General features: G+C 44.9%; 1 protein-coding gene across 2 annotated transcripts in view; it reads right to left on the reverse strand.

Moving 5' to 3' along the window:
• Positions 1-27,945, reverse strand: part of ARNT2 (aryl-hydrocarbon receptor nuclear translocator 2) — a 173,591-nt gene that overhangs the window by 110,757 nt on the left and 34,889 nt on the right. For both annotated transcript variants that reach the window (XM_011983693.1, XM_011983694.1), the window contains 2 exons: positions 26,415-26,628; positions 21,618-21,831 (listed from right to left, as the gene is read on the reverse strand). In XM_011983693.1, the coding sequence (XP_011839083.1) occupies positions 21,618-21,831; positions 26,415-26,628 (428 nt within the window). The remainder of the gene's footprint in view (positions 1-21,617; positions 21,832-26,414; positions 26,629-27,945) is intronic.

Below are 27,945 nucleotides of genomic sequence, written 5' to 3' on the forward strand. Positions count from 1 at the left end.
TCTGCATAAGCAGAATAGCACAGAGTCCAGAAACAGACGTACACCTGTGTAGATAATCGGTGTGCAAAGGCAATTCAGTAGAGAAAGAACTGTCTTTTCAACAAAGGTGCTGTGATTCAGTTGAGAGATTAAAAAAACAAAACAAAGCAAAAAAACACCAAAACACCGAAGGTGCTGGAACAACTGAATATGCCTATACTAAGGAAAAAAAAAATAGGCCTATCCTGAGAAGTAAATAAGATGTATTTGTGAAGTCACTTCACACAGTATGTAAATATTAGTTTCCTCTCTTCTTGGATCCTCCCAACCCCACCCCCCAAAAAATCCATTTCCCTTCCAGCAACCAGAACAGTCTTTATGTATAAAAATGCAAATTGGATCATGTTAACATGCTTTCAGGGACTGCTTCCTGCACTAAGAGTAAATTCCAAGTGCATAATGGTTCTCTGTGGCTGTCCCTGGCCTGACGTTTCCCCCTCATCTCACTGCATGGGATATGGCTTGGCTGTGTCCCCACTCAAATCTCATCTTGAATAACATGTGTTGTTGGAAGGATCCGGTGGGAGGTAATTGAATCATGGGAGCAGGTCTTTCCCATGCTGTTCTCCTGATAGTGAGTAAGTCTCACAAGATCTGATGGTAATAAAAAGGGGTTCCCCAAACAAGTACTTCTCTCTTTGCCTGCCACCATCCATGTAAGTCGTGACTTGTTCCTCCTTGCCTTCTGCCATGATAGTGAGGCCTCCCCAGCCATGTGGAACTGTAAGGCCATTAAACCTCTTTTTCTTCCCAGTCTCATGTATGTCTTTATCAGCAGCATGAAAACTAATACAATGGCCTTCCTCACTTCCCCAGAGCCACCAATACCTTCCCTGCCCCAGAGCCTTTTCACATGCTGTGCTATTCCCATGGCTGGGAAAATTCTTGGCCCCATTCCCCCTACCACCTCACAAATTGCTAATTCCCACTCATGTCCTTTCGTTTTCTGCTTTACAGTCATTTCCTCAGAGGCCTTTCCCTGCTCCTCTCTCCCCACCACCTCTAACACGTAAATTAGGGTCCCCTGCCCCTGTCCCATAGCCTCTTGTTCTTTTTCTTCAGAACATGCCACCAATTTAACTCTATATTCATTATATAACTGCCTGTTTGTCCATTTCCTGAGGTAAAGCTCCATGATGCATGGTGACCACAGTTTCATGCATTGCTGCATCTTCCGTTTCTGGTGCAGTGACACGTGCTGATAACTATCTGTTGACTTAAACTAAGACACGCAAGTTGCCTCCCATAAAGAGGTTTCCCCTTCATCTGTGAATACCTGGTGGCCAAGTCATAGTGGCTGGCCTCAGTCTTGGACCAGGCTGTGGGCAGCCCCGAGGGGAGACAGCACTGTGAGGTGGGGCCTGCATCCACATGGAGGGGCTCTTTGCATTGTCAGGTTATTTTAGGTAAACCTCAGCTGTGCTGGTGGCCAGCCTGCAGACAGCTCCATCAACAGGCTTTCTTCCATGGGCTTCAGTAGACACTGCAGATGTCCTGCCCGGATCCCCTGGATCTCATGTACCACTTTGACTGCTGGGTCCTCCCCTAGCTGCTGCAGGTTCTTCAGCTGATGGCTCACACCTGCATCTTCTCCAGAGCCTTCTCCTTGAAGCCACCTGACCTGAAGTTATCTAGGAGTTACACCCACCCCTCAAGGCCTGTGACCAATGACTAATTTGCCTCACAGAGGGACTGCAAAACCCCACACCCTTGCCTCAAAGAGGGACTGACTCTGTGCAACTTACTCTCCCAAGCTTTGTCCCTGTAGATTAGGTTGAAGCTAGACTCCCCAGAATCATATCTTTGCCTGGCCTCTCTTCTGACCTGTCCTGACCTATCCAGCTTCTCTCTCTCACCACTTTCTCCTGAGAGTGCTCACAAAAGTGTGTGCACGAATCCCTGACCAGGCAGGAATTGAGAATACCTCCCAAGACAAAGCTGCCTATGGTTGGAGGAAAAAAAAGAAAAGATGACAAGCATTTACTGAGTACCCAAGCCATGCCAGGCACTGTCTCGGGCACCATCCTCACACCAACACTGATGAGGAACTGGAGGCTCAGGGAGGATCCCTGTACCCTGTCCAAGATCACCCAACTGGTCAGCGGGGAAACGAGGACTCAAACCCAGGCAGAAAGTCCATGCTCTTAACTCCCCACCATGGCTGTCGGTGAGTCCACGCATCTGCCGATTCCCAGCCCTAGCAAGCAATGTGAGCTGTGCTGTCTAAAATGAAGGCAGGGGTTAATGGGGTAACTTCAACCTGAGTACAAGTGCACTGTTCAAATGTAGAAAGGGCTATCTTCCGAGGCGGCCAGCTCCACCACTGCAGGTGTTCAAAAAGAAGCCAGTGGCCCCTTCACAGGCCTGTTATGGAGGGAGCTATAAAACTGAGAGAAGAGTCAGCCTGTGTGACCCTCATGATGCCGAGCTCTTGTGAGTTCAGGTCCTTAGAATGTGTGCACTCAGCTCAAGGTTAAACAATGGCATTGTAAATAGCTCATTGGAGAGTCATTTATGTCATCACCCAAAAGGAGAAAACTCAAAGCCATCTATCAGATCACTGCCTGAGCAAACGACTGGCCAGGGAGGCTTTGCATTGGAGTAGAAGAAAAGAATCTACAAAAATAAAGGGAAAACTGGATGCAGATGTTTTCCTCAATTAGCTTCTACTAAAAAAGCAATAAACAGGAAAGATCAGTGCTATACATGCACTTTTATTTAGCCATGTGGCATGAGTCATGACATTTCAGAGAGAAATGTGTCTGTCTTTGGTGAAGCTAAAGGAAACTATTTTATTTTCTTTATCGCTGGAGTTTTTGCAACAAAGCTATTTTTAACCAAAGTATTACAAAATATGACCATCACGTGAGATGATTACTGAAATCTAAATCATACCAGCAAGAAGCAGTGATTCAATTTGTCTTTTCAAACATCCCAAAGTAACTCAAATTAATTATATCTGCCTAAAAAAAATACCACTTGTAGGTTATTTCTGTTGTAGTTTCCTGTTATAGAAGGAAGAAAAAAGTCTTTGTCGATTGGCTTTTTGAACATCCAAGTTAGGATAAAAGATACTTCATTAGGAAATCAAGACTCTTTCAAACAGGACTTAAAATGCCAAGTGCTGCACATTTTTCAATTGTGTTGTTGATTACATTTTTAACATTTTGGTTTTCGGTGGTAGTAAATTAAGAAACTATCTTCCTGAAATTTATGTCCTAGATAAAGGACAAATTAGGTTGTATTATTTTATTTATGCGTCGGGGTTTTTGGCAGGGGTCTTATTGGGGAGCAGTAGTTGGTCCACACTGGAATCATCAGGGCAGCTTTTGAAAGACAGATGTCTGAACTTCACCATAGCACAGTCGAGTTCACAGAAATGAAGTGGAGTCCTGGCATCTGAATTTTTAAAAAAATGAACAGAATTCTGATGCACAGTGAGATTGAGAACCACTGTTTTAAGAGCTGGGAATTTTAAAAACTTATCTACAAAGCTGTAATAAATGTTTTTCAGGCGTCACTTGGGTGTGCCTTGTTTCAAGAAAAGCCATAATATGAAAATGGGAATGTAGGAACTTTAGGAGGTGACTTTTAAGTAAATAAGATGTATTTGTGAAGTCACTTCACACAGTATGTAAATATTAGTTTCCTCTCTTCTTGGATCCTCCCAACCCCACCCCCCAAAAAATCCATTTCCCTTCCAGCAACCAGAACAGTCTTTATGTATAAAAATGCAAATTGGATCATGTTAACATGCTTTCAGGGACTGCTTCCTGCACTAAGAGTAAATTCCAAGTGCATAATGGTTCTCTGTGGCTGTCCCTGGCCTGACGTTTCCCCCACCTCTCACTGCATGGGATATGGCTTGGCTGTGTCCCCACTCAAATCTCATCTTGAATAACATGTGTTGTTGGAAGGATCCGGTGGGAGGTAATTGAATCATGGGAGCAGGTCTTTCCCATGCTGTTCTCCTGATAGTGAGTAAGTCTCACAAGATCTGATGGTAATAAAAAGGGGTTCCCCAAACAAGTACTTCTCTCTTTGCCTGCCACCATCCATGTAAGTCGTGACTTGTTCCTCCTTGCCTTCTGCCATGATTGTGAGGCCTCCCCAGCCATGTGGAACTGTAAGGCCATTAAACCTCTTTTTCTTCCCAGTCTCATACATCTCTATCAGCAGCATGAAAACTAATACAATGGCCTTCCTCACTTCCCCAGAGCCACCAATACCTTCCCTGCCCCAGAGCCTTTTCACATGCTGTGCTATTCCCATGGCTGGGAAAATTCTTGGCCCCATTCCCCCTACCACCTCACAAATTGCTAATTCCCACTCATGTCCTTTCGTTTTCTGCTTTACAGTCATTTCCTCAGAGGCCTTTCCCTGCTCCTCTCTCCCCACCACCTCTAACACGTAAATTAGGGTCCCCTGCCCCTGTCCCATAGCCTCTTGTTCTTTTTCTTCAGAACATGCCACCAATTTAACTCTATATTCATTATATAACTGCCTGTTTGTCCATTTCCTGAGGTAAAGCTCCATGATGCATGGTGACCACAGTTTCATGCATTGCTGCATCTTCCGTTTCTGGTGCAGTGACACGTGCTGATAACTATCTGTTGACTTAAACTAAGACACGCAAGTTGCCTCCCATAAAGAGGTTTCCCCTTCATCTGTGAATACCTGGTGGCCAAGTCATAGTGGCTGGCCTCAGTCTTGGACCAGGCTGTGGGCAGCCCCGAGGGGAGACAGCACTGTGAGGTGGGGCCTGCATCCACATGGAGGGGCTCTTTGCATTGTCAGGTTATTTTAGGTAAACCTCAGCTGTGCTGGTGGCCAGCCTGCAGACAGCTCCATCAACAGGCTTTCTTCCATGGGCTTCAGTAGACACTGCAGATGTCCTGCCCGGATCCCCTGGATCTCATGTACCACTTTGACTGCTGGGTCCTCCCCTAGCTGCTGCAGGTTCTTCAGCTGATGGCTCACACCTGCATCTTCTCCAGAGCCTTCTCCTTGAAGCCACCTGACCTGAAGTTATCTAGGAGTTACACCCACCCCTCAAGGCCTGTGACCAATGACTAATTTGCCTCACAGAGGGACTGCAAAACCCCACACCCTTGCCTCAAAGAGGGACTGACTCTGTGCAACTTACTCTCCCAAGCTTTGTCCCTGTAGATTAGGTTGAAGCTAGACTCCCCAGAATCATATCTTTGCCTGGCCTCTCTTCTGACCTGTCCTGACCTATCCAGCTTCTCTCTCTCACCACTTTCTCCTGAGAGTGCTCACAAAAGTGTGTGCACGAATCCCTGACCAGGCAGGAATTGAGAATACCTCCCAAGACAAAGCTGCCTATGGTTGGAGGAAAAAAAAGAAAAGATGACAAGCATTTACTGAGTACCCAAGCCATGCCAGGCACTGTCTCGGGCACCATCCTCACACCAACACTGATGAGGAACTGGAGGCTCAGGGAGGATCCCTGTACCCTGTCCAAGATCACCCAACTGGTCAGCGGGGAAACGAGGACTCAAACCCAGGCAGAAAGTCCATGCTCTTAACTCCCCACCATGGCTGTCGGTGAGTCCACGCATCTGCCGATTCCCAGCCCTAGCAAGCAATGTGAGCTGTGCTGTCTAAAATGAAGGCAGGGGTTAATGGGGTAACTTCAACCTGAGTACAAGTGCACTGTTCAAATGTAGAAAGGGCTATCTTCCGAGGCGGCCAGCTCCGCCACTGTAGGTGTTCAAAAAGAAGCCAGTGGCCCCTTCACAGGCCTGTTATGGAGGGAGCTATAGAACTGAGAGAAGAGTCAGCCTGTGTGACCCTCATGATGCCGAGCTCTTGTGAGTTCAGGTCCTTAGAATGTGTGCACTCAGCTCAAGGTTAAACAATGGCATTGTAAATAGCTCATTGGAGAGTCATTTATGTCATCACCCAAAAGGAGAAAACTCAAAGCCATCTATCAGATCACTGCCTGAGCAAACGACTGGCCAGGGAGGCTTTGCATTGGAGTAGAAGAAAAGAAACTACAAAAATAAAGGGAAAACTGGATGCAGATGTTTTCCTCAATTAGCTTCTACTAAAAAAGCAATAAACAGGAAAGATCAGTGCTATACATGCACTTTTATTTAGCCATGTGGCATGAGTCATGACATTTCAGAGAGAAATGTGTCTGTCTTTGGTGAAGCTAAAGGAAACTATTTTATTTTCTTTATCGCTGGAGTTTTTGCAACAAAGCTATTTTTAACCAAAGTATTACAAAATATGACCATCACGTGAGATGATTACTGAAATCTAAATCATACCAGCAAGAAGCAGTGATTCAATTTGTCTTTTCAAACATCCCAAAGTAACTCAAATTAATTATATCTGCCTAAAAAAAATACCACTTGTAGGTTATTTCTGTTGTAGTTTCCTGTTATAGAAGGAAGAAAAAAGTCTTTGTCGATTGGCTTTTTGAACATCCAAGTTAGGATAAAAGATACTTCATTAGGAAATCAAGACTCTTTCAAACAGGACTTAAAATGCCAAGTGCTGCACATTTTTCAATTGTGTTGTTGATTACATTTTTAACATTTTGGTTTTCGGTGGTAGTAAATTAAGAAACTATCTTCCTGAAATTTATGTCCTAGATAAAGGACAAATTAGGTTGTATTATTTTATTTATGCGTCGGGGTTTTTGGCAGGGGTCTTATTGGGGAGCAGTAGTTGGTCCACACTGGAATCATCAGGGCAGCTTTTGAAAGACAGATGTCTGAACTTCACCATAGCACAGTCGAGTTCACAGAAATGAAGTGGAGTCCTGGCATCTGAATTTTTTAAAAAATGAACAGAATTCTGATGCACAGTGAGATTGAGAACCACTGTTTTAAGAGCTGGGAATTTTAAAAACTTATCTACAAAGCTGTAATAAATGTTTTTCAGGCGTCACTTGGGTGTGCCTTGTTTCAAGAAAAGCCATAATATGAAAATGGGAATGTAGGAACTTTAGGAGGTGACTTTTAGCATTATAAAGTAGCACACCAGTGTTACATGGTTAAATCTCTGCATGAATTTAAAGCAAGATTCACATACATTTTTGGTGGGATGGAAAATACATATGTTAAGCCACTGAAGAGAACTTTAACCTCCTACTCCTTCTTTATTCAGGACAGAGACACAGTGTTACTGGGAGTTGGGAAAGGCCTGGATCCAGACCACCTATCCCTACTTCTCAAACCTAACTTCCTGATTCCCAACAGCCCAGCACAGGCAGAGGCTGAAGAGCTCCCTGGACCACAGAATCTTGTTTAGAGGGAAGCGGCTTGTTCTCTAATGCCAAAGGGGAGAACCCAGTTGGATGTGTACATAAAATGCACATAAGGTTCACAGTGAGGGCTGTTCTACTTGTATCCCTGGCAGCCTCCCTGATTCCCTGTAAGCCCTGTGCTTGGGAGGCTATGTCCTCTCAGTTATTTCTCTTACAAAGAAATATTTACCATGCATGGAAAATCCAGTCATTCAGTGACATTAGTGGGCAAGTCTCCTCTTCCAGTCTTGCAATGCCCAGGTACACTTCCGTTTTAGATCCCTTCCCTAAGAAGTTGTTGCCATGAACAAAGCATGAGAGGTCTGCATACCTAGAAGACAAGGTCAGGAAGAGGAAGGAGACTGGTGAGGGACGGATGCCCTGGTCTGGTTTCAGAGTCCAATTATAAAGGAAGCCTCTGGAAATGTAGGCACAATGGTCAAGTACCAGTCATCTAAGTCTAACATCTGGGAACTGAGCCTGTACCTTGCAGGCTGTCAGAGCCAGGCCTGAGCGGGCCAGGTGTCACTCACAGACTATGTACTGAGCTGGGGGCCAAACTTCTCAACTCCTGGATGTGCATGGCTTGTTCACCACTTGGACATTCTGGCCCATCTCCCTGCATGCTCTCCTGCATCAGTTCCTGGCCTGGACCCCTCTATGCGCCCCATCTGAACCCACCCTCAGTGTGGCGATCTGCCACTGCTCTCAGCAAAAAACAGCCCTGACCTTGGCTCTGGATTGTGCCCAGCTCTGCTGCTGTGCACATGGACAGCATGAAGGGGCAGGTCTAGCCCAAGGCACAGGCAGGTGGGCAGGACTCAGGCATGAGAGGATGAATCAGGTCAGGACAAAGGCAGGCGAAGAGAGATGGAAGCCCAGGCTCAGGGCTGGGCAGGATGAGAAGCAGGGAGAAGTACAGCGAGGGGCAGCCTGGAGGACTTAAACTGCCTGCCTGAGTCTGCATGGCGACTGAATTCCAAGCCCTGCCATATCAGGGAGGTGTGGAGAGGAAGAGGGGGAAGTGCTGCTCTGTCCCACCTAGAGTGGCTTCAGCCTACTCCAGATGGATGAGTGGTGAGCATCAGTAGCCCCATCTGGAAGGAAACGAAGAGGAACAGAGCAGGAAAGTGAGGCAGAGGAATAGATACAGCAAGGCTCAACCTGTATCCACACTCACATCTGAATGGGCTCCATGCCTACATGATGGGGGAAATCAAATCCCACACCACACACAGCCTGGAAGACCATTCCTGAGGCTGTACCTCTGCTGACTCACTGCGTAGGTGATTAATGATTATAAAAAATTAACAGTAGTGAGTATCCCTATCTCCCAGCAGAGCACAATGAGCACATTCTGCATTGCACCCAAGTTTATCTACAAATATAGGCTGGTGGGTCCAAGGCATCCGTCAGTGAATGCATAAGCATCAAAGGAAGCAGTGGATTTTGTGGCTTGACTCAACATGACAAGTCAGGGATGCTGAGGAGGTACCTCCTGTCCTCCCCATGGTTAAACTCACTTCTAGTAGAAAAGATCTGACAACGAGAAAAAGAGGCACCAACGAGGCCACCAAAGACTCTAGACGTCAGCTTTTTTAAAACACTATTTGGGTAAAGAACTAGAGTGAGTGGATAAACTCCCCTTGTTGGTTTCACTGCCTACATATCTCTTGAATTTAACCACTTCCCTCCATCTCCACGGCTACAATCTATACTGGGTTTTACAGTGTCTCCCACCACCCCCTGCCCAAAATTCATGTCCACTCAGAACCGCATATGTGATCTTATTTGGAAAGAGGGTCTTTGTAGATAGAATCAAGTTAAAATGAGGTCATACTAGATTAAGGTGGGTCCTAATCCAACAGACTGGTATTCTTAGAAGAGGGAAACTTGGACCCAGAGACACAAAGTGAAAATACCACATGATGATGGAGACAGAGATTGGACCGATGTGTCTACAAGGAATAGCAAGGACTGTCACCTACCACCAGAGCTAGGAGACAGCCATGGAACAGGTTCTTCCTCAGAGCCTCCAGAAAGAACTGACCTGGTTGCTGACACCTTGATTTTGGACTTCTGATCTCCAGAACGGCAAGATAATACATTCCCATTGTTTTAAGCTGCCCAGTTTGTAGTAATGTACCATGGCAGCCAGAGGAAACTATACTCTTCCGCAACCCCTTGCGTGGATAACTCTAGCATCCTCCTAACCTTGAATACCCCAAAGCTGTCTGGTCGTCCTATGACATGTTCTCCACTCTGTCGCCAGAGTGAGCGTCTCACATCTAACATGGATCATGGGCCTCCACTGGTTAAAATCCTCAGTGGCCTGCATTGGTCTTGGAGTCAGCATCCACTCTCCCTACCCTTCACCATCTCCTTGCCTGTCTGCCTTCTGCTGCCTTATCAGATTTCACCAAGTATCAGTCACTCATAGGGGCATTCTCCAACCTGCCCAGATATGTCCCATTCTGTTGTTTGTTCTTGTTGCCCTCCTGGCCTTTTCCTCCACAACACCTATCACAGTGTGTTAGATGTGATTATATCTTTAGTGTCTCTTTTCCCCACTGAACTGTAAAGTCCCTGAGAGCCAAGCCACATGGGTTTTATTCATCACTAGATCCCCAGCACTTAGTACAGTGTCTTGCACCAAGTTAGTTAGTACTCACTAAATATGTGCTGGATGAATGGAAGAATGAATAGAACAAAAAGAGAGAAAAAAGTAAGTGCCTCTTTTATTCCCTCTCCTCTACCTGAGCCTGCAATGGAGATTCTCGAGCACATGTCACGCTTTTGTATAGGGGCAAAACTAACAAAGATCAGGGCCTACCCATCTTCCCTTGTCAACAGTACCAAAATCCTAAGACACATTTTAGAGAGCTAAGAAGACAAACAAAGCAGGGCAAGATGGAAAGTTTGGGAAACCACTGATCTATAGGACTGTTTAAGTGGAATTTGCAGTAATTAAAAAAGATGAATGAACTCTCTACAATTCCCAAACACTATCATTAATACTATCCCATATGTCATTGAATGCCTGCTTCAAAGCAGTTTTGTAGGAGATGCATTATTGTCTGCATTTACAGGCGAGAAAACTGAGGCTCAGGGAGGTTAAGTCATTCACCCAAGGTAAAGGCCATGGACTGTAACTGCCACCAGGTTCATCTGACTCCAAGTACAGGGATTCTTCCACTCCCCTGCTGCCTCCCTACACCCCTATGCCCCCCACCCCCACCTCCACCACTCCTTAGCACACAGGGCTGGTAGAGCTCACTCTGTGCAGGGAGGCCAGCCTTCCAGCCAGAGTCAGCAATGTGTGCAAAAGCACCACTCTGATTCCTTTATCTGCTGTGACACAAGAGCGATAATGAACCCAGCAGCCTGGGCTGGAAATCTGTCCAGATTCATGGAATATCTTTCAACATAAAATATGAGGAAAAAAACACAAACAGTTCAGCAGCATCAGCCATGCTATGCATGTAGCGAAGCAAAACAGGCAGGTTGTATAAATATTTAACAACGAGAAAGAACTGAACTGGCTCCAAAGAAACATCTGGGATAACAGATCTAAAGAGGCTGAGGTTTCTAGTGGGAAAGTCACTGTGAAGATACAAAAAACAACCAGCAAGCAATTCTCAGATTTCATTCTCACGTGCATTTACCAAGCACCTCTGGCAACTTACCCCTAAATGCTTTGTTTTTAAGTGTTTACTACACAACTGGGCAATTTCCAAGGGGCCTAAGTCAAATAAACATGCTTTTCTTGCCATAAAAATGCTTTATTTCTATTTCAAACAACAGAAACTCAATAACAGTGTTAATAGTTGAGTCGAGATCAAATCAAGTTTGTTTGTTTTTTTTTTTTTTTGCCACATTTATCTATGTTACCTAATATAGCAAGAAATGGACTGAATGTGTTCAGGATTCAGATTCTGGCATTAGTCCAAAGACTAAGTTTGGGTATTCCAAAGAAAATAAGCTATATATTTGAAAGTACAGTTTTTATGAAGTTACCTTCATGACTGACACTTGGAAATGGACCATCTTTTTTCAGAACTGACACCCCAGGGGTGGACTGCATAGTTCACAGGACCCCTGTGGGACCAATTATCTGCCTCACATTCTTCCACTGAAGGATTCAACCACATAGCTGAGTTCAACAGTCTGTCCTTGCCCTCTTTTGCAAAGTGTCAGGAAGAAGGCCCAGCTGCTTTGGGTAGGCTGAGGCTGCATGTTGACAACTGGCAGCTATTTTCCCAGGCACACATGTTCCAGGAGGTGCATGCTGTCCCTTGCGGCATCATGTATAACTGGCTTTCTTCCTGCTCTAGCCTGGGTCCTCCCAGGGTGACAGGATGAGCACGCTACCAGCTCCTCGCTCTCCTCCTGTTCCACGGTGGAGGATGCCGCCTGCTGAACCTGGAAACTTCGTGCTGACCCCAGTGGAGAGTATGGGCTTGTGCAGCAAGGTTCCCAAGGCTGCTACAGGCTGCTGTGCTGCCATATACATTTCCCGTGCCTAGTCAGCCCTGCCCTAGATAGCAAGCATAGAGGGGACAGCAAACTCCCAGAGCTACACTTCTAGCTGCTCCCCACCAAGGCCTGGTTGCCTGAGAGCTGTGCAAAGACAAGTTGGGCAGTTGAGTCATGGGGGCAGATCCCATCACTTCATGCCAGTCCCAGCTGCTAAAGGATACCCTCAACCCAGGCTGCTGCAAGCAGCCCCCAGCACAATCACTATTTGCTAAATTCTTTAGTTTAGCAGTTCTCAAACTATAATGTGCATCTAAGTATATAAGTTCCTGGGGAATCCTATTAAAACGTACATCCTGATTCAGTAGGCCTGGGATGGGACCTGCAATTCTGCATCTCTAAGAAGCTCCCTGCACTTCATGGATGCAAGTGCAGCGTACGCATGAAACATACTTAACAGATTTTACCAGGGTTTACCTCCCAAGTAAACTCAAATAAACATGTGCATGGAGTTCTATAATAAATAAGACATTTCACAAAGTCATAGATCCCCCATCTTTCTGAGGAGAAAAGCTAAGCTCAGAGATCAAAGAGCTTGGCAAAGCCAAGAAAACAGTGGACTCAATCCAGATGACTTGATATGAAGTCCCAGGATGGTTTCACTAAGTCAGTGGTTCTCAAACTTTAACATGCATCACAATGACTTGAAAGGTAGATAAAAATACAGATCTCTGGGCCTCCAGAGTTTCTGATTCTCATGCATCTGGCCTAAGTACCACACTTTGAGAAGTGCTCCACTAGACTCCACAGGATCCTAGAGACCCCTGGGCATGTGAGCCTCAGTCTCGGAGTTTTCATGCCATTCACCACCATATGCCCAAACCCCACTAAACACTGTTCTGGCTCCTGGTGACCCAGGGATATTGGGTCATGCCAAGGCTTTTTTGTCTCTAGATGCCCCAAAGGCAATAAGCTTCTTTGGCATTGACTATGAGCTCTACTCTGTAGCAGCCATTCGGCCTCAGGTGTGTGACCCTGAGAACGTCTCAGCAACTTCAAGCCTCATGCTCCTGACCTGTGAAATGGGGCCAATAATCCCCATGCATAGGACCTTGATGAGGCCCAAATGACAAATGGTTCTCAACCCTTCCTGTGCATCAGAATCATCTGGGACGGTTTAACAAAACACCAGTGCCTAGCTCCCTTCGCAAACCCTGGGCAAGTGTAGTTATCAAATCTCCCCAGGTGATTGATGCTAATGTGCAACTAGGGTTGATATCCACTGAAATAGGTAAACGTGCTAGAAAAATGCAAGATGGCCAGCTGCGGTGGCTCATGCCTATAATCCTGGCACTTTGGGAGGCTGAGATGGGAGGACCGTTTGAGGCCAGGAGTTCGAGACCAGCCTGAGCAAGATGGCAAGACCTCATCTCTACAAAAAATTAAAAAATTAGCCAAGTGCAGTGACACACACCCGTAGTCTCAGCTACTGGGGAAGGTGAGGTGGGAGAAATGCTTGGGCCCCTCCTAGGCTCAAGAGAGGCTGCAGCAAGCTATGATTGTGCCACTGCACTTGAGCCTGGGTGACAGAGTGAAACCTTGTCTCTACCAAAAAAAAATTTAAAAATTAGCCAGGCATGGTGGTGCATACCTGTAGTCCCAGCTACATGGGAGGAGGCTGAAGGATTGCTTGAGGCCAGAAGTTTGAGACAAACCTAGGCAATGCAGTGAGATCCTATATCTAAAAAATGTAAAAGAATTCATTATAGCTATTAATATTTCACTGTTATGGTATTTATTTATTTGTTTATTTGCGACAGGGTCTCACTCTGTCACCCAGGCTGGAATGTAGAGGCACAGTCATGGCTCACTGCAACCTGGACCTCTTGGGCTCAAGGGATCCTCCCACTTCAGCCACCTGACACACACATTTAAAAATTTTAAAATTTTTTTTAAAAAAATTTTTTGTAGAGGTAAGGTCTTGCTATGTTGCTCAGGCTGGTCTCAAAATCTTGGATACAAGCAATCCTCCTGCCTTAGCCTCCCAAAGTGCTGGGAGTACAGGTGTGAGCCACCCACACAGCTGTGATGGTTTAATGAGAAGAATAAATGCAACATGCACTGAGTGTTCCACAGATGTCCTCTCTCCCAGGCAGGGAGACTCTTCAGTGAATCCACCATCTTTAAACTCTCATGGAAATGCAGCCTGATGAAAGGTATATGAGCAGAGCTGCAGAGCTGGCTGAAAATGGCTCCCTGGTGAGCTGTTCTCGTGAGCTGCTATTTGTGCCCAGACCACAGCCTAGCCAAATCCTGTGATCCAAGGCTGAAAATATCTCTGGATTTCCATGAAGCTCTCAGGGAGACAGGAAAGCTTAATCACAGCTGATTGGGACAATGAATCATGCACAGGAACTTTCCAGCCAGATCCCTTGGGGACCAACCTGGCTCAGGCTCTCTACAAATTATCACAAAGAATCTGGGCCGGAATGGTTGGCAAATGGGGATTCATTCATTCAACAACAGCTGGGGACTCCTACATATAGGAGATAGGGGAAGGAGAGGCTGATCACGAGGTAAGCTGCATCCTACATAACCTTTCTACAGCCATGCAAGGCAGGTACTTGTTAAATGGATGAATAAATGAATAAACTTACAAGTGCTCGGCCTTTGCTTGCACCCTCTTCTGCTATTGGACAGCTCTATTTTGAAGTTATTTTCTACACTGAACCAAAATACTGACCCAATTCTCTGAATGCAGGAAGAGTCCAGCAGAAACAGAGCCACGGAAGTATGACACAGGGGAAACAGGCCAAATCAACCTTGTCTTGAAGAGTCCGTGGTTATGCTTGTCCACATCCGCTTCCCAGCCAGGACAGCCAGGCGATCCCCACCCAGGGCAGTGCTTGAGGTCACCCACAAGGCACCTCCAGTTCTGCTCACCAGGATCAAGGTTCTCCAGAGTTCAACAGCCACAGGAGGGAACCTGGGAAAGGCCACCGGAAGGCATAAAGAATCCGCTCACTCCATGCTCCCTTGGGCGGCCCCTGCCAAGCTGCTTCTGCTGCTCCCTGCTTGCTTTCTGAACCCCACCTCTTGGGCATATCCAGTTACAGTCACAGGCTCTGCTATCACCTGGTATGCCCTGGGCCTCTCATCAGGTCCTCTCCTTCCCTGCAGAGAGTTAGGGCTCAGGCCACTCAGATATCCAGGATCATTAATTCTGTGGCCCCTCTCTGACACCACTTTCATCTGATTCTGGCACCTCCATGCCTGACATCTGCTCCATCTTCTGCTCAGAATCCTGTAACCCAAACATCCCAGCATTCCTGGTGAGAGGAAAAGGCACTTTCCATTCTGCAGAACACACATCCTTCCCCATAAGGAGCTCCTCCAGTACCACCGAGGCCAGCTCTCCTGGGCCAGCCAGTGCCTGTCTGCTGTCTGCCTGCCCACCATCTCTTCTTTGTTTTAGTGACAGACAGCACCTTATTTCCTCCAAGAGGGAATCTTCTCTTTCTGAATCCAAGTGCCTTGGGTGGAGAGGTAGGTTGACCTCACATCCTAGCTCAGAGTCTCCCTGGCCATCAGGATCAGCCAAGAGCAGGGCAGGTGGACCAAAAAGAGCCAAGAGAGCGAGGCCCAGGATGTCTGCTACAACCACTGGAGGAAGGCACCCTGTTTCTGCTGGTGCTTTGGGAGTCAGGAAACTATAAGCCCAACACATCTAGTAAACACTTTTGTTGTCATGTGAGGAGAGCCTTCCTGAGAGTCAATCCTGCACAAAGGAAAGCAAAGCCAGGAGATGGAGAAAAAAAAGAAACATATATATATATAAAAATATATAATAGAGAGAGAGAGAATATATAGTGTGTGTGTATATACAGTGTGTGTATATATATAGTATGTATATATATGCATATATATATAGTGTGTGTGTATATATAGTGTGTATATATGGTGTGTATATATGTACTATATATACAGTCTATATACACTATATATAGACTATATATACAGACTATACATACATAGTGTATATATAGACTAGCAGACATACATTATATATAGTATATATAGTACATAGAGTATATATGTATACAGTTGGTTCTCATTATTTGAGGTATATGTCCTATAGAGTTCCTGTGAACACTGAATTAGCAAATACGGAACCACTGCTTCTAGGGGATTCGGTCTGCACACCTCTTGTTTATAACGTTCTTGTCAACTGATCAATAAGTAATTTTGTTTTATGTGTGTTTCTGTCTAAAGACACCTTATTTAACATATGCTGTTGATTCATTGACATTGAACTCACGGCCAAACAAAGCTCATCTAAAATGCCTGTTTTCTCTGTGAGGCACATCATAGCCATCCTGAGCTGTAGAACACTGGCTTCAGCACACCACTCAGGGGTCATTTTAAACAGTGAAGTAACCAAGAAAAATCCCAAAAATGCAAAAACTGTGGCCCCAAACAGAGCATGAAAAGGATACTTGTTCACAGTATGAGCTGAAACAAGGCAGAAGGGGTGTCACCTTGTCCAGCCTCAGCTGGAAACCTGTATATCAAGTGATGCAAATTTTTTGCCGCTCTGCACATGTCCATAAACTACCACAAAAGCTCCATGAGCATTAATGTCTGGGGTCATAGGTAAGTTTTGGCTAGAAGGTGAATTTGTCAGTATAAAATCCACAAATCAAGAAGATTGACTATTCTTTCGTTAGCAGTGTTTCATCACCTGGATCCTTCTATGCCTGAGGCCAGTGGTGCCCCTTTACACCAATTTCTTTTTCACTCAAGCCAGTTGGGAGGTGGTTTTGTCAGTTAAATCCAGGTTGGTTTTACAGCCTCTCTTTTCTGGAAGCAAGGTCTCTGGAAGATGCTGGCTCCCCTAACTGGCCCTTTGAGGTCCCTAGAATCTTCATAGTCCTCAACATCCCAATCACCCCTACAAAGGGAAAGTTTGGCCCTCCTCAGGCATTGCTTGTGGAGAGATTTCCCCGGTGTGTATCCAGTTCCTCAGCTTGAGATAGCCAATCCCTTCCGCCTGCCTGTCAAAATAAGTACTTGAGCAGAGTGAGGTTCCTCTTTTGGTGATCCACAGTAAAAGCACTTAGTGGTGTCCACCTGTAACTACTGCTGATTCGGGTCCTGCAGAAGGGACACACTTTCTGCATGGCTCTCAAGCTTCCAAAGGAATGCCACCCCTCTTCTGTGTGTGCTGCTCATCGCAGTAGAGCAGGTCTCCTGAGCAGCAGGCAGTAGGGGCTTGGACTCATGGCCCTGAGCCTTTGGATAGATTCTCTTGGGTTTTTCACCAGTCACCCTCCTCCAATCTGCCTCCATTTCTTACATTGGTGGATGAGGCCTTGAACAAAAGAGTAGAATCAGAGCTGGAAGGAGCCTTAGAAACTTCTCAGGTCAAGATGAGCAGAATGAGGGTCAGAGAAGAAAGGAACTTGCCAAGATCACAAAGTGAAAACCAGAACAAAAGCAGGGAGCTCCCAACTCCCTTTCCAGCACTTTTCCACTAGCAGTGTCACTGTTGTATGGTAAGGCTTCACCGATTCTCTCTCCGTGTGGACAAATGCTAGTTTTATTCACAGACAAGTCAGATCATGACACTGACCCACATCACTCCATGATGTTTCTAAGGAGACTGTATATAACTTTTCACCCACTCTTTATCGCCACCTTTCCAGCTAGGAAAAAATCTAATTCAACAAAGAACTCCACCATCACCATCACTCCAGATGCTGCAACTCTTTGCAAGCAAATTGATTTTCTGGGGTCCCTGAGCCAACAGGAGTCTGCAGGCCCCACTGAAATCAGGTTTCTTGTCCCCTCCCCCGTGCACATACAAACCTCCACATGTTCAGTACAGGTGACCCTGCAGGTCCAACGAATGAGACATTGAATCACCACTGAGAGAGGCTCAGAGGAGGGAAACTCCACTGGGAAAGGAGGTCAGGCTGCCCTAGTTAAGCCACCCCCACTCCAGTAGTCCTTGTCCGGCTCCCTGCCTCGCCTCAACACTCTTCTACCCTGACTCTCCCATAGTGGACCATGTCACCTCTTACCAGGCCTAAAACCACATGAGTCCAGGGACAGGAGGGTTTGAGAGATTCTAGTCCAATAAATAAAGGCATTATGCCCCACCTGAGGCTTTTTAATACAATTTTAAAATTATACCTATGCTTGGGCTGGTCACATATGAAGCCCACTCCAGTCCTGTCCTGAGCACCAGGAAAACTCTAAGGCCTGTCTGAGTAGCAGCCCAGTTTCAGAGAGCTCCTCCAAGCTCTCCCCCACGGAATCAACAAGGGTTTGTTGTATGTTCTAGGAAAGTCGCATCATACCCTATGACTGTGAAAGAGACCCTGTCTTCTCTTCTACCCTAAGAATAAGAACCCACTTCTCCAGCCTCATCTTGTTCCTCACAAGAGGGGCCTGGCCCATAGGTGAGCTCAGAGGCCTGGCTCTTCACCTTTCATAGGGTCTTCTCTAGCATCCTGGAGGAGGCCCTCCACTGCACCAGTTCTGGCTGCCTTGCCACAGTCCAGTGTCCACTCCGAGGACATTTCTGTTCAGATGTGGTTCGCATCACCTGTTTAAACTCTCCCAGACATATTCAGACTTCACATGGACAGAAATGTCCATCCAACTCTGATGAACCAGCTGGCTATACCCTTGGCCAGAGCCTGACCTGCCTTGACCATTGCTTCCCTGGCAGCTTCCCCAGCGGGGTCTCCTGACTGGGTTTCCAAAAGCCACATCCTGTGGTCACATGTGGAAGTCTGGGAAAGACAGCACTTTCCAGAGAAGGTGATTTCAGCTGTCAAACCAACATTTCCTGGTTGGTTGGTTTTTCCCCTTTTACATCCCTCACAAATATTTAACTTTATAAGGTGTTTTCCTTAGGATTTCTATGTGGAGTTTGCTAATTCAGGCAGGAGAATGGGGTAGCAGAAAGAGTCTTTCTGAGTCTATTTCAGCATTGCTGTTTTACAAGCACATCAAAGCTTACTGCCAGGAGAAAAAGACGCTGTCCTTACACCTTAATTCTCTATCCTCTTCCTCCTTTTATACATCTTGGATCATCAACACTGAGAAAATTACTAATATCCTTCCAAAACAACTGTACACCCCTCACTTTTAGCAACATCTGACTCAGTCTTATCATAAGTGTTATTATAGGTGGAATTGTGTTCCCCACTAAAATTGGTACGTTAAAGTCTTAATCCCCAATACCCCAGAATGTGACTGTATTTGGGAGACAGGACTTTTAAAGAGATCGTTAAGCTTAAATGAGATCATATAGGTGAGCCCTAATTTAGTGACTGGTGTCCTCATAAGAAGAGGGAGAGACACAAAAGATTCATGCACACAGAGGAGAGACCTACACTTAGGCTGGTTATAATTCTTGTGAGAATAAAAGAAGGTGGCCATCTCCAAATCAAGGAGAAGGGCCTTAGGAGATAACAAACCTGCTGACATACTGATCTTGAATGCAATGGACTAAATGCTTATGCTCTCCAAATTCATACGCTGAAATTCTAATCTCCCAGATAATGATATTAGGAGATGGAGCCTTTAGGAGGTGATTAGGTACTGTTATAAAACAGATCCCAGACAGATAGCTAGTCCCTTCCACTATGTGAGGACACAGCTAGAAGGCAACATCTATGAACCAGAAAGTAGGCCCTTGCCAGACACAAAGGTGCCTTGATCTTGGACTTCCCAGTCTCTAGAACTGTGAGTGTATTAGTCTGTTCTCCCATTGTATAAAGAAATATCTGAGACTGGGTAATTTACAAAGAAAAGAGGTTTAATTTGCTCACCATTCTGCAGGCTGTACAAAAAGCATGATGTTGATATTTGCTTGGCCTCTGGGGAGGCCTCAGGAAACTTATAATCATGGCAGAAGGTGAAGGGAAGCAGGTGTCTTACCAGGTAGAATCAGGAACAAGAGAGAGAGCAGGAGAGAGAGTGGGGAGGTACTATACACAACCACATCTTGTGAGAACTCACTTACTATCATGAGAGCAGCACCAAGAGGATGGTACTAAACCATTCAGGTGAACCCGCCCCCATGATTCAATCACCTCCTATCAGGGCCCGCCTCCAACATTGGGAATTACAATTGAACATGACATTTGGGTGAGTACACAGATCTAAACCATATCAGTGAGAAATGAATTTCTGTTACTTAAAAGATATTCAGTTTATTGTATTTTGTTATAACAGCCAAAATGGACTAGGACATTGAATGCCCAGCCTCCAGAACTATGAGAAAATACATTTCTGTTATTTAAGTAACCCATTCTGTGGTATTTTGTTATGGCATCCTAGGCTGACCACAATAAACAACACACTCACTAATTCATCAGGCTTCTGCTGAAGGCCTACAATGGGCAAAGCACTGAGTTTAGCACTGTGGGCAGACACAAAAGTAAGTGAGAATACAACAGCTCACAATATGATCAGGGAGAATGACAACACAAATATATCTGTCATAGAGCAGAATGCAAATATTTTGGTATAACACTTCTACAACTCTTGTTTCAACAATGCAAATTTGTTCAATGTAATTGACATATTAAGGAACAATCTGAGCATAATGTGAATTTTATGTTTGCCTATCTGTAAGAAAAACTAAATGAACATAGAAAGGTTGTGCCTAGCTGAACCGAGCCACATGGAAATACACAAAATTCACATACCTCAGACATCAGTCAGCTCTCTGGGTCCACAGTGTGTTATTAGCCACACTCCTCCACATTTGCAGTTAAAACTCCCTGTCTGATTTCAGGTGACTTTCCTCCTACCACTTCACAATACCATACAAATGACCACACCTTCAGATACCACCTCCATAAACAAACTTTAGGTCATTTTCAAACTCGACTGCCATATGTATGGTAAGATGTATACATTTCTTAACCACTTAATGTTAAAGGTGTGCTACCATTTATAATAGGTTTTTATTTTTGCTTTTATCTGACAAATTATTGAGTGTTGTGCTTCTAAACCACTTTTTCTCTATAAGCCCTATAGTTTTTATTGCATGATTGTGTATATTGCAGTGATTTTTAGAAACATGTATGAGTAGAATTGACTGTATTTAAACGTTTCAATAAGGAACTAGATTTCAGGTAACTAAGGCCTGGGTAATGAATGTCTATGGTCAGGATCACAGATAATCACATGCTTACTGCATAAACTTCAAACAGGGCATAGGGATCTGGCTAATATATCAACGACAACCTCTAGTGGTAATGTACACTAATTGCAAGTAAAATACAGAAAAAGGTGATGTATTAAAAATGGATTTTTAAATGTTATCGAATGAATGAAGCTATCACACAGGCCAAGTCAAATATATTCCCTCACCTTTAAGCAGCTTTTTATGGCCTCCAGCTTCCTGGCCTGATTACTGTTTGTTTGTTTGTTTATTTATTTATTTATTTATTTATTTATTTAGAGACAGAGTCTCACTCTATTGCCCAGGCTGGAATGCAGTGGTGCAATCTCGGCTCACTGCAAGCTCTGCCTCCTGGGTTCACGCCATTCTCCCGCCTCAGACTCCAGAGTATCTGGGACTACAGGCGCCTACCACCACACCTGGCTAATTTTTTGTTTTTTGTATTTTTAGTAGAGACGGGGTTTCACCGTGTTAGCCAGGATGGTCTCGATCTCCTGACCTCATGATCCACCCTCCTCAGCCTCCCAAAGTGCTGGGATTACAGGCGTGAGCCACTGCGCCTGACCAAGAATTTCCTCTAGAGTCAAACAGCCTCATAAAGGGAGCTCCACTGACCTGTCATTGAGTTTTCTGAGGTGCACAGTTGCTCTCTCAGCTTCTCCACGTCATCAGGATGCACCTGTTCATACAGTGTGCTCCCAAACCACTCTGACTGGGGCTGGTTCAGAACAGGGGTGACGGAGTCAGACACATAAATCACTCGCCCTGTCTCAGCAGCCACCACAAACAGAAATCCATCAGCTGCTTCAAGGATGAGATGCTTCAGTTCCTATAAAGAAAAGATTATGATTGGCACAATACACTGGCAGACACAGTCTGATTAAACTTTCTTATTGGGAAAGCAACCTTCAATTTCCTTTATCTGCATATTTATTCTGGTACACGAATAGTTTGGGAAACGAGTGCTTTGTTACTGGAAAATAAGCTAGAAAAATGCACAAAGCTTGTACCACCCCTAAGATACAGCTACTGTAAATACAATTAGCCCTGTCTTTATTAGTCCTTTGTTGGGGAGAGAGAAAATTTCCAGCCTAGGGGGATGGGAGAGCAATGAATGATCACCAGAAGGTGCTGGGCTGCCAGAGGCATGAACAGCTTCGCCACATATTGAAACTGTAGTCATGTAATTGGCGCAGAAGGGCGCAACACATAGTGCTTGGCACAAAAGGTGCTAGATAGAAGGAAGGGGAGGGGAAGGGGAAGGTGACAAGGGAGAACAACAGAGACTACGTGTCTCCCCACCCACAGCTTGTCATGCTGAAAGTACACTCTTGTTTCTTTTCTCTTCCTGTATTTCTGAGCTGAATGCCGGCACTGGCTATACATTTGCATTTCTGTCAGATTTCCAGAACTGACAACAATCACCATCATCTCAAAAGACTCTCAGAGTAACTCTGGGAGGCAGCAGGGAATACATTATCCATATCACTTTACAGTGAGAAGAGGTTAGGAGCATGAACCCTGGGCTCACATTGATTCACTGGGGTCATGACTGTCATTGAAGGCAGGGAGGAAGCTGTTTGGGATCAAGGAAAGGGCAGCAGGAAGCCTTGATATTATCCTCAGAAGGACGTGGATGGGGCAAAATCAACTTTGTTAAAACGAGATGTCTTTTCTTTGTAGTGCCTGAAGGCAGCTCACGCATAGTTGCCCATGCTATTCTCACATCAAGCTCAGGAGCCCTTTGCCACTGAATGAAATGGGCTTTGTGCCTGCAGGAGCCAGGCACTAAGTCTTCTCCAGACACTGTAATCCATGGCCACCCTTCCAACCACTTCAAGTACTGTTCAGACTCCAGGGGACAAAGGTATCCTTCTAGGTCAGCAGCTGGCAAACAGTTTTTGCTGGCAATCCTTTGTTTGAATGTAATCTTATGTGAAAACCCCACTGTAACGCACATGGACAGCCAGCAGAGTGGAGGCAAAAGGTGGAGAGTCTGGCGCCCCAAATCCCAGTCCCTGAGCAGGGTACAAGGACCCAGAGGCTAGAGAATATTGATGTGCTGATGAGCAGAACCCAGGGAGCTTTGTAAATGTGTTTAAGCCCTTGGCTGGGGAGGAATTCTAACATCCTCTGCCTGGGAAACCAGGGCAGAAGCAGTTGGTACAAACATTTTTTTAAGGGTAAGTTTATTTTGCCCATTTCTCTTGCTTTGCACTTCTGCTGTTCTGTGTCACCTAGATGCTTAGTTAGTTCAGGGAATTCGGTCAGCATTTTTATTTTCGGTTTTGGGATGATCTTCCCAACAGAAAGAGCTGTAAGAGAATTAAAAGCGGAAGAGGATGTCTGGGGAAGTACAGAATTCTTTGTCACTGGAGGAGAGGAAGTGGAGGCTGAATGACTTTACTCATGTATTCACATTTTTGTCCAGTTTGCAAAGACTATGGAGAGGTCTTATGGGATGAAGCCCCACGTGCATCACGGACCCTCTTTTACCACCCTCCTCCCTAATGTTTATTTCCTGGGAGACCATCCATCACTACCAAGTTCCTATGCCCTGAATCCAGAACTAGCCTCTACATTCCAAGAAAACAAACAGTCACGGTTAAAAGCATGTATTCTGGAGTAGAAGAAGACTATCATCTATGGCTCTCCCACTTAGCTGTGCAACTTTGGGCATGTTACTTCACGCCCTCAGTAATTTTTTTCAGTGAGCTCTTGCAAGGTTAAATGAGATGCTGTGTGTGAGGACTTAGTAAGGGCCTGGCATACAGTAGGTGCTCCATAAATGTAACCATTATCACCACCATCCAAGCAGCTGAGAGAGGACAAAGGTACGGCTCATCTGACCTGCATAGCTGCCTTCTCTCTTCACGCCACTTTCATGATCCTCAGTCACTTAAAGATAATGAGATTTATTTCAAACATTGACCCTGTAGGTTTTTTGGTGAGGATTAAAAAAATATAGACAAAAACCTGACTCTAGCAGCTATACAGTGCTTAATAATTTCTGTCTGTTACTTACCAGCTATTCACCCTTCATTATACCTCAGGCCCATGTTAAACAGTCTGTGCTTGTTGCCTTCCTCACTACAACCATACAAGCTGGGAGCTATCACTGCATTTATTTTTATAGAGGTGGAAATGAGGCTTGAAGCTCCTGCCCTGACCAGCACAGTTTGTGTCCTCCAGGTGGCAGATATTACCACTGCTGGACCTTCCTAACATCTGCCAAGGGAGGGCTCCCATGACCACTGGGATGATTTAAAAAGGGATCAAATAGGTGAAGTCCTTGCTAAAGTGTCTAACACAGAACAGACAGTAATAAACGTTAGTTCCTCCTCCCTTGTTCTTTATCTAAACCTAACTTCCATGACATAAATTGAGTCTCGGCTCTAACAGAATAAACCATTCTGTCTCCCAACAAAATCTTTTTCATTCCTGCCTCTGAGATTCTGTGTACACTGTTTCCTTTTTGTGAAATCTCTTCTGCTCCCCTCTTTCTAGGTATTTTTTGTGGCTCCTTTCTATGCTAATACTGTCTCTGTCCTCAGAAGTTCCTCTTGATAATACCAGGACTCTACCACTCTATTTCAGCTTGACCACACGCTGTGTCTTGTTAAATCCTCCATTACTTTTAGGACCCTATATTCTACATACTTTTGCATTTCCTAACTGCATGCCCTGACAACTGTATCATTTCACCTCCGCTGCAACACCCCCCACCCCATTCTGCTGTATACAACGAAGCGCTTTCAAATCCATCATCTCATTTATCCTGCAAAAGCTCTTAGAGACAGGAAAGCAAAAAGTTTTATGTTCATTTCACAGGATGAGCACACTGAAGCTTAGAGTATTTGCCAACCTGCCCTATGACCAGCGCATGGAAATACAAAGACCCTGAACTCAGGCCTCTGGCTCATGTAAATCCACTTATAAAATATGACCTCGCTAGCCATTTTATGTGTTTCTTCTTGCCAACTAGTCAAAGACTAGTGTAGGTGTTAAAAATATGGCTTTGGGGTCCTACCAGCCTGTCTTCACTGGACCCAATCTTGGCTCCTCCACTAAGCAGCGGATTAACTCTGAGCAATCTGCTGACTCTTTTTAAGCCTCAGTTTCCTCATCAATAAAACAGAGCTAAATAACAATGGCTTCTTCACAGGGCTAGAGTAAGTAGTAAATGAGATATTTCACAGAAACCTATGACTCACACCAGCGCCCAGAAATGCCGGCCAGCTAAGTGCTCTGATCCCGGCCACTATTATCACTACTGCTGCCATCACTGTCTTTTTCCTTTAACTTTTATTTTAAGTTCAGAGGTACACATGCACGTTTGTTACATACTGCCAAGGGAGTAAACTCATGTCATGAGAATTTGTTGTACAAATTATTTCATCATCCAGATCCTAAGCCCAGTACCCATTAGTTATTTTTTCTGATCTCTTCCTCCTCCCAACCTCCACCCTCTAGGAGGCTCCAGTGTGTGTTGTTCCCCTCTCTGTGTCTGTGTGTTCCCATCATTCAGCCCCCACTTACAAGTGGGAACATGCAGTATTTGGTTTTCTGTTCCTGCATTAGTTTGCTAAGGATAGTGGCCTCCAGTTCCATTCATGTTCCTGCAAAGGACTTGATCTCATTCTTTTATATGGCTGTGTAGTATTCCATGGTGTATATGTACCACATTTTCTTTATCCAGTCTGTCACTGATGAACGTTTATGCTGAGTCCATGTCTTTGCTATTGTGAACAGTGCTGCAATGAACATACATATGCATATGTCTTCAGGTAGAACGATTTATATTCCCTTGTATATAAACCCAGTGACGGGATTGCTGGGTCGAATGATATTTCTGTTTTTAGCTCTTTGAGGAACCTCCACACTGCCTTCCACAATGGCTGAGCTAGTTTACACTCCCACCAGCAGTGTGTAAGTGTTCACTTTTCTCTGCAACCTCACTAGCATCTGTTACTTTTTGACTTTTTAGTAATAGCCATTCTGACTGGAGTGAGATGGTATCTCATAGTGGTTTTGATTTGCACTTCTCTAACGATCAGTGATGCAGAGCTTTTTTCATATACCATCACTTTCATAGGCTGATTATATCAGCACGATTCCAGCACACAGTGTTTTTACTAACTTCTTCCTGTGTCAGTGTGCTGAGCACGATGTTCAGATGCTCAATATATTTTTTTGAGTGACATCTCATTAAGGTTATGGGAAACATAAAAGAAGACCCAAAGATCAGACAAGCCCTCTGTTGAACACAGCTTCTTGGAGAAAAATGGAAACAAAACATCTTGGCTTCATTCCTTCCTCAACCTTGAGCCCTGGTTCCCCACATAGTTTATTTCATCTTGGTGATGCTGGGATTCTCCCCCCTTTCCAATGGTGATGTGATGACCAGGGTACCTGCTCTGTGAGGAAGGAAGGCTTGTACGCGCCATCGGTGGACTTGTTCCCGGTACCCCTCATGGACTTCATGTGCGAGACGGCCATGCGGAGGATGGTGAGCTTGTCTGGCTTCCGAGCCAATGCGCTGCACGTGGGGACCATGTCGGAGAGCTCCGTGATGTACTGAGTCATCTTATTCCGTCTGCGCCTTTCAATTTCACTATGATTCTCTCTTTCCAGAAAGCACGAGATCAGGAGAGGGGGAAAAAAGAGAAGTATCAGATTAGGGATTACTATCTAGTGGGATAAAACCATTAACACCAAATCATCAGGAACTAGGGGCTAACACCTAACAGTTGAGTGCTTTGAATGAATATTGAGCAAAACGGACCTTTTGAGGCCTCAGCAAGCTCTTACATCTATATGTTGGAAGCACAGACATCTATAGTCTCAATCTCTAAATACATAGCAAAATCTTCTAATTACTCCCATATGCCTGAGGTATTTTTGTAAGCACAAAAAAATTGAGACATGAGGGCTGGGCACGGTGGCTCACACCTGTAATCCCAGCACTTTGGGAGGCCGAGGTGTGCAGATCATTTAAAGCCAGAAGTTTGAGACCAGCCTGACCAACGTGGTAAAACCCCGTCTCTACTGAAAATACAAAAATTAGCTGGGCGTGGTAGCGCATGCCTGTAATCCCAGCTACTTGAGAGGCTGAAGCATGAGAATTGCTTGAACCTGGGAGGTGGAGGTTGAAGTGAGCTGAGATCACACCACTGCACTCCAACGGGTGCATACATGAATCTGTACATGGATATACACACGTGCACACACACAAATGTGGTTACTGTCTGCTTCAATATGTGGTTTACATGTTGTATCTTTCATATTTATTACATATAAATATGTAATATACAAATATAAGTATGTAATAAACATATTATACATAATATTTACATATTATATCTTGCAGTAAGAAGTACTATATAGCCTTGCCATTCTTTGTGTCACTAAGCAGACCAATAATGCTACAAATTTACTTTAAAGTTGTGAATAAGCCTTTGTTCTATGCCCAACACATTTTCTGCAGCATAGTAACAGAACAGGTACACCCCTGGCTTATGAAACAATAAATAACCAATTTAAAATAAAAACACATTGCCAAGGAATTACTGAATGCAATCTCTGTGATGTGTTACGATAAAAAACTAGCAGAAGGGAGGGTAGAATGTTTCCAACCCAGGCTTTTTACCTTTAGGCTTGAAGGAGTCACAGCCAACCCAGTTCAACGACTCTAAGACAAAGCTGTTACCTGGGATAAAAGAATTATCTTAACATATATCCCACGTCTGCTGCAGGATTTAGGGTTTCACTGGTGTTCAAAGAATGAGAGTGACACTAAGGGCAAGAAAAAAACAACTCAGGCAGGGCTGCCTCCAAACACTGCATGTATTAATGAACTTAACAGCCCAGCCTCCCAGACTGGGGAACAGACATGCCAGTCAGCCCTGATGACACCAAGTAGCACGTGTTGAGGGCCTCTGAA

The sequence above is a fragment of the Mandrillus leucophaeus genome, unplaced genomic scaffold (assembly GCF_000951045.1).
Source record: "Mandrillus leucophaeus isolate KB7577 unplaced genomic scaffold, Mleu.le_1.0 Scaffold254, whole genome shotgun sequence".
Classification (NCBI taxonomy): Eukaryota; Metazoa; Chordata; class Mammalia; order Primates; family Cercopithecidae; genus Mandrillus; species Mandrillus leucophaeus.